The sequence below is a fragment of the Dromaius novaehollandiae genome, chromosome 27 (assembly GCF_036370855.1).
Source record: "Dromaius novaehollandiae isolate bDroNov1 chromosome 27, bDroNov1.hap1, whole genome shotgun sequence".
NCBI lineage: Eukaryota > Metazoa > Chordata > Aves > Casuariiformes > Dromaiidae > Dromaius > Dromaius novaehollandiae.
The window spans coordinates 7,436,210-7,452,461 of NC_088124.1; the positions used below are offsets into that span (position 1 = coordinate 7,436,210).

Sequence of the window (16,252 nt, forward strand, 5' to 3'; positions counted from 1 at the left end):
CGGCGTCGGGAGCCACGCGGCAGCCGGGCGCGGGTGTGTGCTGCACCGCGTGCACCGGGCATGTGGCCGCGCGTCGCCTCCCGCGCCCGGGCAGACTTTGCTCCAGCGCCGACGCCGGCTGCTCCCCGGAGCGGGCGGGCGGCTCACGCGGCTCGTGGCAGCCGGCCCTGCGCTCGCGCGGGTGCAAGGAGCTGCGCGCCCGCGCGGAGCTGCTCCCGTCCTGACACAGCCGGTCCGGCAGCAGCCGCCGTGGGAGCCGCCGCGCCAGGCCTTGACGCCGCGTCCCGGCCGAACAAAGGCCGTTTCAGGCCGGTGGCGAGGGCCTGCGCTCGGGGCGTGTGCGCACGCACGGCCGCAGCGGCTCCTCGGCCGCGGCACGTCGGCGGCCGCCGCGCTGTGTCCCTGCAAGGGCCAAACCAGCCCCACAAAGCTGGGGCCTGGGGCGCCCGGACCCCGGCACCCTGCGGTGGGGCCGGGCCGCTGCCAGCCCTCGCAGCCCGGACCCTGCGGGCCACCTGCGCCTTTCGCAGGCCCGACCCCAGTGACCCGCGCCCCGAGCGCCCCGGGGCCCAGCCACCGCCGCCCTGGCAGCGCCGCCACCCCGAGCCCCGGCACCCCCCGCGCGGCCCCGGGGCCCGGCGGCTCCTCGCCCGCGGCTCGTGTGCCATCCAGCGGCGGCCGCGCAGGCCGCGCTCTACCCCCGCCCCCCCCGCCGCCGCTCCAGCCCCGGGGAGCGGCCGGGAGCCTCCGCCGCGCTGCCGGCCCGGCCCAGCCCTGCGGGACCCCGGCGCTCCCGGGCGGCCCGGCTCGCTCGCTGCTGCTGCTGCGGGGGCCGCCGGCGCCGCGCTGCGGGCGATCGACGCGGCACCCGGGTGTGATCCGCGGAGCAACGCGCGCACCGCGGCGCCGGCACTTGGCGCGGAGGGGGGGGGGGGACAAGGACGGGCCCGTTCACACGGACGCGCCGTAACGGGGCCCCTCACAGCCCCCCCCGCCGCGGGGGGAACTAGGCGGCCCGCGCCGGCCACCGCCGGTTTGGGGCGGCCATGGGGGGGGCAGAGGGAACCCCGCCCGCGCGCTCCGCCCCGCGTGGGGGCGTGGCCAGTGGGAGCCCCGCCCCTGCGCGTCCCGAGGTGGGGCGGTGCCGCGCGGTGCGAGCCCCGCCCCAGGCTCCACCCCCGTGTGGGGGCGTGGCCAGTGACGCCCCCGCCCCTCTGCGCCCCGAGGTGGGGCGGTGCCGCGCGGCGGGCGCCCCGCCCCATTCCCCGTCCCGGGGCGTGGCCAGCGGCGGCCCCGCCCCTGCTGCGCGCTGAGGTGGCGCGGAGCGGCGCGGCCGGGTGGCGCCGCGGGCCGGGCCGGGCCGGGCGGCGCGGCGCGGCGCCGGGCCGGGGCGGGGGATGCGGGGCGCGGGGCCGGGCGCGCGGTCCGCCCGCGGGGCGCCGCCGCGGGCCCTGCTGGTGCTGCTGGCGGCGGCGGCGGCGCTGTGGGCGCGGGCCGCCGCCGGGCCCTGCGCCGCGCCCTGCTCCTGCCGCCGCGGCCTGCTGGACTGCAGCCGCCACCGCCTGCCCGGCGGGCCGGGCCCGCGGAGGATCCCGCCGCTGCCCGCCGGCACCACGGGCCTGTGAGTGAGCGCGGGGCGCGGGGGCGGCGCGGGCCGCGTTCTGGCGGGCGGGGGCGGCGGCGGCGCGGGCCCTGCGCGGGCCGCGGCCTGGCGGGCCTAACGGGGGCGGCGGAGGCCCGAGCACCGCGGGCCCAGCTGGGCGGCCGCGGAGGCGGCGGTCCCCTCGCTTCCTCTCCCCGGTGTGCGGCGCTGGGGCCCGGCGGAGGCACCGTCGGTAGCGGCTGGTGCCGGGCGGGTGGGTCCGGCTGCGGGAGGGTTTCGCCCCTCAGCCGCCGTCTGCGCCGGGGGACCCTGCCCCTGCCCCTGCCCCCCTTCGCTTCGCTGCGGTTTCGCGGCTCCTGGAAAAACAGCTGTGCCCCCCATGGTGACTCCTGGGTGGTGGGTTTTTTTCTTTTTTTCCCCTTAAAAAAAAAAAAAATCCGACAGGCAGAGCCCCCAAGAGCTTAAATAGACAATGTGCTAAATAACGCCCGTTGAGGGATGAAGAATATCAAAAAAACGCTCCTGTGCGCAGATCAGTGCTCGGGGCCTGTTGGAACGAGTGGTCGTGGTCCCCAGTAGGCAGTTGTCTTAGGCTGAAATAACAATGTTCTAGACTAAGGGGAAAAAAACGCCTGCTTGGAAGACAGAACTACACAAACCAGTATTTGGTTAAATCCAGGAATTCCTTTATTTATGTAGGCAGTCAAAGATGAGAAATGACATTCCTGAAAGCAGGAACTGAGAGTCTGATCCATATAAAAAACTGGGCATGTCTAAAGGAGACTGTCACCTCCTTGCCCCTTTTGTAGTTATGTAGCTCTTCCCCTTCCTCTATGGTAAACAATTGGAAGTGATTAAGAGAAAATATATATGTCAGCAGAGAAATACAACTAATTTGTCTTGTGAAGCCTTTCATGGTTAGAAAGGCATGAGACTATTGTAACTTTAGCGCTTATCAAGGAAGGCATCAGCCCCTGGAAAAGGGAGTTGGAAGTTCATCAGGTGGCTAATAAGCAAAATGGTGTCTGTGGTATTTAGGGAGAGCAGGTTTTCAAGCTTCAAAAAATACTTGTATCTTTCTCCAAGCAGATAGAGGGTGTGTTTCAAATTGCTTGGCACAAAATGTGATGGTAAGAAGTGATGTTGGCTGCTACGCTAGATTATGCAATCTGACATATGCTGCAAACAGTAATTAAGTGCATGTTCTCTGTTGTGGCCTTCAGAATTTTGGCACATGAAGCATGTGGGGGGACAACATTTTTCCTTCACTAAGACAGCTCTAAAACTTCTGAATCTAAACAACCTATAATGCTTAAAAGCTGTTTAAAATTACTCAAAACTTAATTTTTCTCACATGAGAAAATCCCTGATATGCTTTTCCCCCTCGGTTCTGTGATATCATTTCACCTAATTTTGAGGACTAAAAATTCTTGGTTTTCGTAATTCCTCCAAGCTACTCGCAGATAATGCTTCCAGCCTATTATTTAATGACCAAGAAAGACCCTTCAGTGCTCTCTTTCATGATGGAAGTATTCAGGCAACTCTAACTTCCCTTTTCCTGCTAACTTAACGTATGGCTTGTGGATAACCTGGAGGGTGATGGAAGAGGGTGGGGAAGTCCAGGTGCTAGCAAACATTTTTTGTTATGCCTGCGTTTTAAGGTTATGTGCTTCAGAACAAAGAACGAAAGCCCTGCTTGTGGGACAGTCATCTTCTGGGGAGAATGTGGCTTATGGTACCTGCCTTCCAATCACATCCTAGTGCCTGAAAGTGTGTTTATATGTCCTGGTAACTAGGAAAATAGTGAGTAAAAGTAGATTAGGCATTAGTTAATTAGTTCAGCCAGATCCATGCACAACAGGGTTTTTTGGTGAGCTTATGCCTTTTTCAGCTCAAATGCTTCATTGTGTTGCCACATGCTTTTTCGGGACAAGGAAATTATACTTTTTTCCTGCCTGAAAATAGAAGTCCTAGCTGTATAACTGAGTGATCTCTAAACAGAAAATCAGGCTGTGTATTTCACTTTGTATCTAGTGATCAGTCAGTGTACCTGGGGTTTTCAAGCAGTGGTGTGCAGAGGGGATGAAACCAGTGTGCAGCCAAGCCAGGAGGATGCAGCACTGCCCACTTACTGTGCAGGTTGTAGTTCCAGAATCGCGTGAAGACGGCGTCCAAAACTTTAGAAAAAGGAGACTCTAGTTTCCAGTCCAGCTGGACTGTAAGTCCTTGTAGCCACTTCTCTAAACCTCTCTTCTGAATGTCTGCTGCTTTTATCACTTACATAAAAGCCAGAACAGTGTGTGGCTCTTCATTGGCATTTGGACTGTTCTGCAGAGCCTTGAACAGAATTTGCTTTTAAGTGTAGGGTAGTTTAGGCACCCTTTGCTCCTGCAGTGCAGTAGTGATAGGAAAGGGTGTTTCTCTTTAAAAATGGTCACTGGGGAAAAGAAGCAGTTCTTCTCCCAGATCCTGTTCATGATGGGGTTTTGTTCGTTGAGCAAGATGCTGTACGTCGGCATGTTTCTCTGAGGCTGACATTATGCAGTGCCCTGATGGAAAATAACTGGCCTGCTGAAAAACTACCTTAAAGGAATAAGGATGCTGAATTAGCGTAATGACCCAGGTAAATCTCAAGAGAATTAAAGTGTGGTTTCTCTTTGTTGTTTGTAAGTGAACTGTGGCTTTTATGTCACTGGTTGTAAGTGTAAACTGCAAATCTTCAGCAAGTATAGGAAACAAACAGAACTGTAAATTTCTCATTTTCTTGAAGCCAGGAATTGACTTGAACTTTTTGCTATTGCTGTACTAAAACTTCTTGAGCCGTTGAGTGAGATAAATGATGAAGGGACTTGGTGAGATATATCATTTTCTTTAACATATTCTGAATAGTTACATGATAGTTTTGTTAAGGATAATTCTGAGTCTCCTGAGTCAGTTTGAGGCAAAAGCAAAACAATTCTTCAAAGTTAGAGACTGGAATAACATCAACATCCACTACAGGCATTAAAAACAGACTTAACCACTTTTTTTGCCCATTGAAACAACCCGATTCCTACATTTGTTTCCTGTAAGTAAAAACAACTGGAGCTAAGGCATCCCTTCTTTAAGCTTCTCAGCCTCATGTTTCTCTCCCCTCCAGCTCGTTTGGTCATTGTGTGATGCTGTTCCTTTAAAATAAACCTACCTTAACTAGTCGGCTTCTTTCAGAAGCACTGAGAAAATGAGGATTGTTGTTACAGAAAACTCTTCAGTAAGACATTTTATAAGAGTCTTTTCACATCACAAGTTCTTCTTTTTTGAGGTACCGTAAATATTGCAGTTAGACCTGTGATTTAAAGGGAAAATGCTCCTGTCAGGTATGACCTTTCTAAAAAGCCTTTCTAACCAAGTTAGTTGATTAAAACAGAGAAATAGACTTTTTTCTGTAAGGGACCAGTAGAACAAGATAGAAGCAACTTTTCCCCTTTAGTGACAGAGGAACTGTGTATTAAAAATATGGATTAAAACCTCTCTTTTTTTATGTTGCATCGATGCATAAAGTGTGCAGTTTTTTTATTACAGAAGCTAGAATAACTTCTTATTTCTTTGTTCTCTAGGGATTTAAGTCATAATCATTTATTGTCATCTAACTGGAGCATTGACTTGTCTGTTCACACACTACAAGAAGTGTAAGTTATTGTTTATGGTAAACTCAGCAGTAAAGATTTCCTCCAGAATTATGCCTAGTACATTTCAAAGTTCTGACTGTTAATGCATGTCCAGATAGCTGATCTGATTAGCAGAAATATCCAGTGTTGATAAAATAAAAAATGGGCATGCTATGTTGGCAATGTATTTTATGTAAAGCTCTGATATTCTGTGTGCAGAAAGCTTTTTGATAGAAGACAACTATTTTAAAAAAGAAATGAGATTTCTGCTTGTTTTGACTATGGCTAATTCTATGTTAAACAGAAGTAATGGTATCCATTTTTTAATGGTAAAAGTAGTGTGCTTCATTATGAAATTTTTCAAATTATTAATATTTAAACAAGCTTCTAAGGAATCTGTTTTGTCAACTATTACATGTTATTAACATAGTAAAATTGTTAAAAGTTATGATATGAGTTAATTCTGCTTTGTAGAATAGAGTTTTTTCTCCTCTTTGAAGTGCTAATAAAGAATTATTATTATTTTTTTTTTTTTAGGAAAATGAATTACAATGAGCTAAGTGAAATTCCATACTTTGGAGAAACAACTTCCAATATAACTCTTCTCTCATTGTAAGCAATAGCTTGTCTACCTTTATCTGCCTTTCTTCTGTAGCAAGTTGGAGAATATTATTAGAATTTTGCTATCAAGTTGCAGGGAAGCATAACTTATTTTGTCTTAGAATACTGTTTGTCTAAAGTGCTTCAGGGAATATGTAAGCACTCTTTAAAGAAATACAGATCAGTTGGACAATCAAGTCACCCTACATTACCAATAAAATGCAGTCAACTAAGGCAGGCAGTTTGGAAGGGGAGGGAGGTGGTCTAGGCATGACAGTTCCCACAAGGAGCAGCCCAATTACAGGCCTCAGAACTTGAATCTATTCACATGTCAAGATGGCAAATAGGTCTTGGGTTTTCAGTATTGCTTTCTGAATTAACACTGAAGTATATGCTACATTTCCCATTCAAGAGACTCACTAGTAATGTTAATGATCAGATGTGCAACTTGAAGGATGGGATGTTTTGATAATCATCTTTGCTGATATTTTTCAGGGTACATAATACAATTCCAGAAATAAATGCTGAGCAGCTGCAAGTTTACCTTTCATTGGAGAATCTAGATCTTAGTTCTAATCTAATCTCAGAAATTAAAACTTCTTCTTTCCCGCGGATGCAATTGAAGTACCTGTAAGTGTGCGTGATCTCTTATGTATGGGGCTCCTGGCTCCAGAGCAGTAATGTTGAAGGCCTCACCTACTCTAAGTTACTTATTACAGGTGTTGCTGCAAGGGTAGCAGTGCTCCCTGTAGCTGCAAATGTGCTTAGAATAAAATACTTTTGATACCAAGTCTGTATTATGTTTTCTCAGATAGTATTGAAAACAATGAGTGCTGATGTCAAAGTGCTGGTATTTCAGCCAGCAGGGACATGGAATGATTTTCTGCTTATCTTGAGTAGATCACTGTTGACACTGTCTTAACCATGCCTAACAGAAGCATGGGCATGCAGTAAAAATCGGCTCCTACCAGTGATTCCTGTAGGGAAAAATGTTTTAATTTGGGGTACCAGAATTCTGATTTCTGATGTGACTTCACAAGGAACTTGAGTATTAATAATTAGTTGCTTGTAGTAGTTCTTGTGCAATTTTGTTAATAATATTCTCCATGTTCTGAAAAGCTTCTTTTCCTCTTATTTTCCTAGGAATCTGAGCAACAACAGAATAACTACCCTAGAAGCAGGCTGTCTTGATAACTTATCCAGCTCTCTGATGGTGGTAAAGCTAAACAGAAATAGAATTAGTGTGATTCCACCAAAGATCTTCAAATTGCCTCATGTGCAGTTTCTGTAAGTAGCACTTTTGGAAGCTTAAAAAGGTAGTGTTTGCTATAGACAGTTGCTCACCTCAGTATGTGTTCTTGATAGTCAGTAAGTGTTGCTTATCAAAAGATGTCTTAATATTTGATTGTCATCTTTATATAAGGGAACTGAAAAGGAACCGTATTAAAATAGTGGAAAGTCTTACATTCCAAGGCCTGGAATCCTTAAAATCATTAAAAATGCAGCGCAATGGGATTAGCAGACTGATGGATGGAGCATTCTTTGGCCTGAATAATATAGAAGAATTGTAAGTATGCCTCGTCATGGAATTTCTTTTAGGAACTTTAGCTGTGAAGGTCATTTTCTGTATGGCTTCCCTAACATCTAGGCTGTACTGAAATATTGATGAGGAAATTAGTTTACAGAGCTGTATTTTCCCGTTAGTTTGATTTCATGTGTCTGGAAACTTCAGAGGTAGAGAGATACTGGCTCTCTACCCCTGGTTTCTTTCTCTTTGGTGATCAAGAATGCTTTGGTTGAGTCTTTCTGCAGTTTTCTGATTTTTTTTTTTTTTTTTTTTTTTTTTTTTTTTTTAAGTGTGCTTTGTTGAATGGCTTTTGCACCTTGGTACTGGTAGGAGACCTAATAAAGGAGTATTCTAAACTCAGTGCTTTTGGCTTTGTAAGAAAGCATTTGCACTCGCCATCAGATGGAACAATTTTTTATCGTGTGATTCTTTGACATAGCACAGGCATGCACCATGCACTCTTAGCAAAAGATTTTTTAAGAAAATAAGTAATCTTTGAGAACTAGAACATTTACCTTTGAGAATAAGTGGCCACGGTTTCAGTTCTGCCACTGGATCAGTGTACCATGTCTGTGTTGCTTTTTTTTTTTTTGTACACTCTTGTTTATGTGTTTGGTTCCTGTGGAATGAATATAATCATGCATTTCAGATTCTGTAGGATTTAATGTTAGTAAATCATTTTGAGATCCACAAGGTGAAATTCTGTAAATGTGTGTTTCATTGATGGTCTATTTGGCAAATGTTTTCCCTTCTAATTCCTTAGAGAACTGGAACATAATAACTTAACAGAAGTAAACAAGGGCTGGCTGTATGGTCTGCGAACATTGCAACAACTCTACATTAGCCAGAATGCCATTAACAGGATCAGCCCAGATGCATGGGAGTTCTGCCAAAGACTTTCAGAACTGTAAGTCCTGGGCTGAATTTCAGTGGGGATTTTGTAACATTACAAATAACAGATCAGAGAGCACACGTATAGGAAGAATGAATTACCCAAGAAAGTGCTCAGTTTACTCGTTAGGCCTATGGTAATGCTGTCTATTTTACTTATTTTTTAATAAGTTTTCTGTTAGAAATTAAGACTTCCTGTTTGATAGTGTCTTCATAGTTAATCCCCCTTGCTTGCCTTTAAAGTGTATGTTCAATGTTTTTAGAGACTTGTCATACAACCAGCTAACTCGCCTCAAGGAGTCTGCCTTTGTGGGACTTGGTTTATTGGAGAAGCTAAACCTGGGTGACAACCGAGTTAGCCACATTGCTGATGGTGTGTTCAGAGGACTGACGAATCTTCGAACCTTGTAAGTACAGAAAACTTCTAGTTAAAATCTCATTTGATTCAATGCGGCGAAGCTTTTGGAAGTAAAGACAATGAACTTCACAGTGTGCAAGCCTAAATAAGGTTGGTGTTTTGGCACTTGCTGTATTGCTCTCCTGCCTTCAGATGTGGCAGAGTTGATTATTTTTGGTCTACAGAGATTTAGAATCCTGGCATAGTTGAAAGAAACCAACCACTCAATTTTAGTGGTGATATAAGAGTGTGGCTTGACTGCTTTGAGTGCCCAGTTGCATGTCAAACCAGTTCTGAGAAGGTATGGATTGTCAGCTTGCGTAAATGTGAGTAATGGGATGAACTGTCAGTACAGACCTCGCTTTCTTCCTAATGGTTGCGTTAGGGTTGGAAGCCAAGAAACCGAACTGAATCTGCGAGTCACAGAAGGTACTGTTTTGCCCACCCTACTTCCATGCTGAAGTCATAGGCGTAGCATAGAGGAAAGGTGTAGGAGTACTTCTTGCCGTCAGAGGGATAGCTCTGCGTTTGCCAAGACCTTTGCTAGCAGCTGTAACCTTTTTGATATTTCTGACAAGAAAAGACTCAATCCTGTTTTTTTAAAGAAAAAGAAATCAGTGCCAAGTAGATCTGAACACTTGTAATCATCCTAAACCATGGTAGTTGAGAAAGGAGTGAAAGTTTATAACCCCTCTGCCAGTTCATTAAATAAATTCTTAAATAAGCAAACTCGCCAGAGAGACTTATGTAAGCAGTCATATTCTGTTAACCTTAATGCAACCTTTTAATGAAATAATTAAAACTAATTTCTTAGAGTAGCATGAAAAGGAACAAGAGCAGATTAATTAGTAGGTTTTGCTGGGCTCTTCAGGGGCATGAAACAGCTGAGAGGCTGGTCATTTACTTCAGAGCTGAAATGTGCAGGACCGAGGGCAGTGGTGATTAACAGGGCTCCAGGCATTCGTGCCCGGCCGAGCGTGAGGAGCAAGCTCCTTGCCTCACACAATGAGGGGCTCTTCTTTCGGGTTGCTCTTGCTTTTTGTTAAGTGGTCTGAATAGTGTGAGTGTATAAATACTTCAGAAACCAAGACACGTTGTGTAGCTGTCAGATTATTTCCATTGTTGTCTGTGCTACAATTCTGGTTGTTTCGGTGTTAATGCAGCTGACATAATTATTTGTCTCTATGTTCAGTTCTTGCCACTGTTCTGCAAGGTAGCTTTAAAGGAGAAGTAGAGCAAGATGCTGTAGAAACTGTGTAAATAAGCTACAAGCTAATAAGAGCAAAGTAGGATTAAAGGGGTATCTAAGAATAGCACTGAAACTTTAAAGTTTAAAATCTTATCATCGTGTTTACTTCGTGTGTGGCTTTTCTGTATGCTTGTGAGTAGCTCGGCATTGGTACCACTCTAGTATTCACGATCTAAAATTCTGATGTGAACCTAGAGAGAATTCTAGAAGCTAGTTTCCAGTCCTGAGATTTAGCAATCTGGAAGTAAATTTGGCATATTACTTGTCTGGTCACTCTTCTCATTAGCTCATATCCATGTTGAGTATCTTCTCCTTGAAACATTATTTAAGTTGAAAATACTTAGCGTGAGCAAGTGTCAAGGCTATGTTGGCTAATTTCTCGTAAGTGACATACGAATAATGGAATTATGAGCACTCTTTTCCTTATTTGTCCTAAATTTTAAAGTACATATCTTAATTGTGGAAGTGACTGCTGCAGGGCGTTGAGACTTTCGTATTTCAAAGTAAGAAAAACAAGAAAATAATGTGTTACCACTGACAGCGTCCTGGAGGTTGATTTCTAATCTCTTCCAGGATGGTAATCCACACAATTTATAATCTCGCCCAGGGGAAAGTAGATACTACATTTTTCCATCATTAGCACAAGGAAAAAAGTGTTTGAGAGATTCATATAATATCTACTAAAATGCAGTATATCTTATTTTTCATCAGTGTATCTTCCTTTAAACATCCTGATGTTTGGAAATACTGCTATGCATGATGATATTGAGACAGATGAAAACTGTGGCTCTAAAGAAAACTCTTCACTCAATCCATGCCTTTCAGCTGCATTTATCTCACCATCTCTCAAAAAAAACATTTAATCCTTTCCAAACCATACTGCTATATTGCTTTTGCTGTTTAGTCGACTGTTCTATGTGAGGGGCAGAAGTGCTGTGCAGAGGTCAGTCAGAAATCCCATTAGCTGGTAACGAGATTTGTGAGCAGAATAACAACTTCATTCTGAACATCTTTTACTTTGTGCCTGGCAGCCTTACACTGTAACCTGTGTGTAATCTCTTAATATGCTAATGCTATTATAAGCCTGTTACTCAGGAAGATTAATGCTGCTAGTATATTGGTTAATTCACTTACATGAACCAGCTTGCTTCAGCAGTCTCTCCCAGCTTCTGGTAAATAGTCCATCGCATGACAGTTGCTAGTCAGACTGGGTCTTTCCTTAAATGTCACGTCAAGAAATTGCACTTCAGGATTTGTTTGTAGTTCTGTCTGAGGCACTGATGTTGAACAATTTTGTTTTCCCTTGCATTCCTAAAATGGAATATTCATCTTTGACAAGCTCAGCATCACCTGAAAGGTCTCAAATTTTAATATAGCTGTCCCAGAACACCATACTAGGCATATGTAACAGTAAATTCTCTTCCCTAGTTAACCGTTAGCAGTGGTCAGGATGTTCCAAGGCTTTTAAGAAGGCTCTTCTACTCCTACAGGGATTTGCGGAACAATGAGATCTCATGGGCCATAGAAGATGCAAATGAAGCCTTTGCAGGACTCGGCAGACTTGATAAACTGTATGTATTACAAATCATTGAGATGATGGTACTTCCCAGGCAAGCAGAATTAGAGGGAAAGTGAGTTGTCGTATTCAGTGTGTTACCCCTTCTGTGCTAGGCCTCCCCGTATAGGCTAGGGGTCACTGTCCAGTAGCTTCGGGTCTGTTTAGGGCTGGATCACCTGGCAGGACCACTTTGAAGGAATTAAGCATGAGTATTTGGCTGCATTTTTTTTCTTTTTAATTGAATAGCCCAATCCTGCTATGTGATGGTTGTCACTTAGCGCTTGTTTAGTTTGGTTAAAACTTATCCCTATTCAAAAAAAAAAACTTTTTGACCAAATCCAGAACAGCAGTGAGTTAACAGCTTTTGAGTACTTCAGGTATGCACTCTTCATGCAAGGCTATGTGCTTTGTAGGAAGGTATGCCATCCTGGAGAACTACAGATACCACTTACAACAAGTAGCTTGGTATGAGGGTGCAGTCTCAGGAACTAATGTGATTGTGGCAGATTGGTATTAGGAGATTATTGCTCTGTTCCAAGTTCTACTTATCAATGGCTTGTTCTGCTAGCATAAATTGATCCTTTGACCCATCTCTAACCTAAATCCATAAAGACTGGAAAAGGAAACCTGCTCTTGTGAATATTCTTTGAGCCTTTAAGTTCAAAAAATAGTATTTGGTCTTACAGCTTAGCTAGAATTAGAAAGCACTTAGTTATTGAACTTATTCTTGAACTCATATTGACATTCAGTCTGTTTTCTGGGTTTGGGGGGGTTGTCTTTCAGAATCTTGCAAGGAAACCAGATTAAGTCAATTACGAAGAAAGCATTCTCTGGTCTTGAAGGACTTGAACATTTGTAAGTACTTTGCTTTGTAGAGCTTCTAGTTATTTATTTACTTCAGTTCTATGTTTCCTCTCAGACTTTCAAGGATCTAACTGTCTGATGGTAGTATATGAAATCAGGTTACTCCATTATGTTTCTCTTTGCTTACCTTACAGGGATTTAAGCAACAATGCAGTGATGTCCATCCAAGAAAATGCATTTGCCCAGGCACACCTGAAAGAGCTGTAAGTTCACATTGGTTCTTTACAGTTAGTTCTACTTTATCCCTTGTGAGACTGGCTGAAGTTGACTAAAGTGCATCTCATTTTCATCACGAAATATTTCAGCTATTGAATAAAAGTCAGCGACGGTATACTTATTTTGATCTAGGAATTACTAAAATGTGCACCTCAGTTTTCTGAATTACAGTTAATAGAAAATAAATTTTCTTGCCATGCTAAAACATAGGTTTTTCACATCTTAAATTTTTGCATTGGAGATATTTCAAGAGATCACCTGAACTAGTACTGGCTTTTCGAAGTAGTGCTATGATCAGTACAGTTATGGCTAAGTGTTCACCCTGCATCCTGATGTGGTTGGTGTCAGGGTCTCTAGCTGGCTTTACAGCTGCGTGGGAAACTAGATTTGATGCTCTGTAAGTATTTCTGGAATGAATAATACTCCATTTTCAACTCAGAACAGACTTTATCTCCTGCTAGCACCAGTCAGCAATCAGGGCTGTTATGATATATTTGAACCTTCTTTCCTCCAGAATAAAATCGATACTTGTTCGGACCTGATGTCTGGTCAATGAAGGTGGCTGAGGCTTTGGTTCAAATAAGTTAAACTCAGAATACACCGGCATGTAACCAGTGAACAAAAGAAATGTTTGATTGGGGATCGTTTGGGGAGTTTAATGAGCCCCCTGTTTTGTCTTCCATTTTTGGGCTAGGGAAAGGCCATATAATAAACTTCACGGCTAGACAAGAATATTTACTTGCTCAGCAGATGCTTAAGCTGCTAGAGCCTCTTGTGATCTTCAGGCATGTAAAGTATTATAATGTGTAGTGACCTTCGTACCCAAGACTAATCTGAGAGCAACACAGCCCTTTTTATCAGATAAGGTCTCTGAACATCATGTAATCTGTTTAAAAATTGTTATCCAATTAGTTAGTCGCTGCCAGTGTGAGGATGAAGGTGACAAGATGTGTTTTAGGTGCTAAAGACAAAAGACTTTCATTGCCTTCTCTTATATATCTTAGAAATGAGGCATGGGCAGGATGTAGGGGCAAGTGGCAGGATGGAATCTTGGCTTGTCTGTGTGCCCCTCTCTCCTCTCTCACTCCAGATCTACTGGATTAATTTAAGTGTCAGATCACTTCTTGCTAAAATACTGGACTTGCTCTCCAGTCAGTAGTAGTAATGTGTAAGATTTAGGATACTTCGAAAGCATGTGCTGAGGAAAAAGCGGCCCACCGACGTTTCCCATCTTCCTTCCTCATTGTTTTTGTGGAGCAGAGAAGAAAATAAAATCCACAGTAGTACCTATGCAAAACAACTCATTTTCATTCTTAAATATTTACTAGCTGGCATGAAAATGAGTTTTGAGACTTACATCCACAAAGTAATGGCAAATACCTAGTATGAGAGATGGAGCTGCCCTGCAGTGTTGTATGAGTTTTTTTAACTGCTTTAAAGAGGAATGAGGTAATTGTAAAGACCTGCTTAATACTTTGTTTCAAAGTTAAAAATACAAGGTTATTTTCCTCAGAAGTTTTTTTTTTTAAAAAAAAAAGTTTTAATGCTGATACAAAAATGGTTTTCTGGACCGTTTATAGCATATATAACTAACATTGTGTAATAAAGGCATAGAATAATACTGTAAGTTGTAATTTCTGCAAGTGTATGTTTTTAAACTCTTTTCTGATGGATGAAATCACACGTAGGAATGTGAAATAAACTTTAATTGCTCTCTCATCTTGCCTTGTTTCTGCAGGATTTTGAACACTAGCAGCTTGCTTTGTGATTGCCAGTTGAAATGGCTGCCACAGTGGCTCACTGATAGCCACTTACAGCAGGCTGTAAATGTTAGCTGCGCTCACCCTGAATGGTTAGCAGGACAAAGCCTCCTCAGTGTGGACCCTGATGACTTTGTCTGTGGTTTGTATTTTTAATCATTTTTGATATAAAAACATAATAACACAAATCTCTACAGGTACCTTTCTGAAACCAAGCTGTAGCACTGCTAGACATGCTTGATCTTGGCTGTAATGCATGTGTGGGACTGTGTACATTTTGGTCTGCCTTTGGGTTTTAGGTTTAATTCTGTTTGTTTTCTTCTGTTTTTCTGTTGTATTTGAACACTAAAACTAAACTGAGGGAGCAATCCTGTGAGACTGCATTGTTTTTCATTTAGATTACTGTTAAAGCTGATTATGTTTCCATTCTTACTGTTTCTGAAGGCCTTTTGCTTTATTAAAGCTGTTTGGCACTTCTTTATTGGTACTATCTGTACCCAGCAAGGCTAGGACAGTTGATACTCTGGCACGTTTTGTGATGCTCTGTATCTGCAATGTTTATCTAGTCTCCGCCACCACAGTTTCTTGAACATAAGCCTGCTTATTCTTGTAACTGAACTGTCAGATTTAAAACTGAGTGCCTCTTTGTCCAGAGTCATGTGTGAAGTCTGTGGCAGACCTGGAGGTAGACCCTGGTGTACATGTGATTCTTTTCATTCTTTCAGTGGTAAAAGCGATAATAATTTCAATGGCGATGCAAGCACCCACTTCCCCATTCTAATGTTACCACCCTGGTGCCTGATGCTGAACCATATACGTATGCTTACAAGAATGTCTTTGCTGAAATGATAGGTGTTTAAATAACTCTTTGAGTGGGATAAGATGGTGAACTGCTCGCTTGCTATGCTTTGTACTTTTAGAACTTAAAGACTTATCTTCAATACTTAGGCTATCTGAAAAATATCATTTCCTTAAAGTCTGCCCTTCATAAAATAACGCTGGCTCTTTGGCCGAACATGGCCTGTGCATATAATTTAAATGTAGCAAGTTCCAGACAGTTGTAGAAAATGAGGTACTGCTCAAGACCATGCTTTTTACGTTGACTGTTCTCAATGCTTATTCTGTACTCCTACCTGTGATTCTAATCATCTTTCACAGCTTGATTTCCAGCAGAAAACAGCTGAATATATGCACCCCAAGCAGGACATTTGTTCCTACAGCTTGTGTTCTGCTTAGACTGTCTTTCAGAATCTCTTCTGGCAATAGTAACTGCATGTGGAAAAACAAAGTGGCTAATCTTGGTGCTTTTATTTTCAGATAACTTCCCTAAACCACAGATAAGAGTACATCCTGAGACCACAATTGCTCTACGAGGCATGAATGTGACCCTGACTTGCACTGCTGTGAGCAGCAGTGATTCACCCATGTCCACTGCCTGGCGTAAAGACAGTGAAGTATTGTATGATGCAGAGGTTGAGAATTTTGCCAGATACCAGCAGCAAGGTGATGAGGTTGTTGAGTATACCACTGTCCTGCATCTCTTCAATGTGAATTTCACCGATGAAGGAAAATATCAGTGCATCGTCACCAATCACTTTGGCTCTAATTATTCTGACAAAGCCAAACTGACAGTCAATGGTAAGCAGTAATGGTAACAAAGAAGAAACACTCTTAACCTAAATCTTTATTTAAATAGCTACAAATCTGTTTTTCCACTTTGTTTTATAAACTCTGTTCAGATTCCTTAGTTCCCATTTAGAGCTGGCCCAAACCACAGTCTTGAAAGAATGTGTATCACTGATATTTAGAAGCATCAGACAACTTTTTATAAAGTGATTTGGTTTTGTGGGTGAAAAGCCTTTTCTTCACTTTAAAATGGGAGACATTTGCCCCTTACTTT

The 16,252-nt window shown here is 44.0% G+C and overlaps 1 protein-coding gene across 4 annotated transcripts in view; it reads left to right on the top strand.

Moving 5' to 3' along the window:
• The first annotated feature begins 1,272 nt into the window (after positions 1 to 1,272).
• LRIG2 (leucine rich repeats and immunoglobulin like domains 2) overlaps positions 1,273 to 16,252 on the top strand; it is a 54,674-nt gene continuing 39,694 nt past the window's right edge. For 3 of the 4 annotated variants that reach the window (XR_010385244.1, XR_010385245.1, XM_064498091.1), the window contains exons 1-13: positions 1,273 to 1,621; positions 5,200 to 5,271; positions 5,788 to 5,862; positions 6,346 to 6,480; positions 6,994 to 7,137; positions 7,274 to 7,417; positions 8,181 to 8,324; positions 8,572 to 8,715; positions 11,445 to 11,525; positions 12,296 to 12,367; positions 12,511 to 12,579; positions 14,331 to 14,494; positions 15,670 to 15,990. Coding sequence is in view for 2 of the 4 variants with exons in the window: in XM_064498091.1 (XP_064354161.1) it covers positions 1,398 to 1,621; positions 5,200 to 5,271; positions 5,788 to 5,862; positions 6,346 to 6,480; positions 6,994 to 7,137; positions 7,274 to 7,417; positions 8,181 to 8,324; positions 8,572 to 8,715; positions 11,445 to 11,525; positions 12,296 to 12,367; positions 12,511 to 12,579; positions 14,331 to 14,494; positions 15,670 to 15,990 (1,789 nt within the window). In the remaining 2 variants the exon portion in view is untranslated. Of the gene's footprint in view, positions 1,622 to 4,207; positions 4,227 to 5,199; positions 5,272 to 5,787; positions 5,863 to 6,345; positions 6,481 to 6,993; positions 7,138 to 7,273; positions 7,418 to 8,180; positions 8,325 to 8,571; positions 8,716 to 11,444; positions 11,526 to 12,295; positions 12,368 to 12,510; positions 12,580 to 14,330; positions 14,495 to 15,669; positions 15,991 to 16,252 lie in introns of those variants that run through there. The other variant, XM_064498092.1, reaches the window with a different exon arrangement.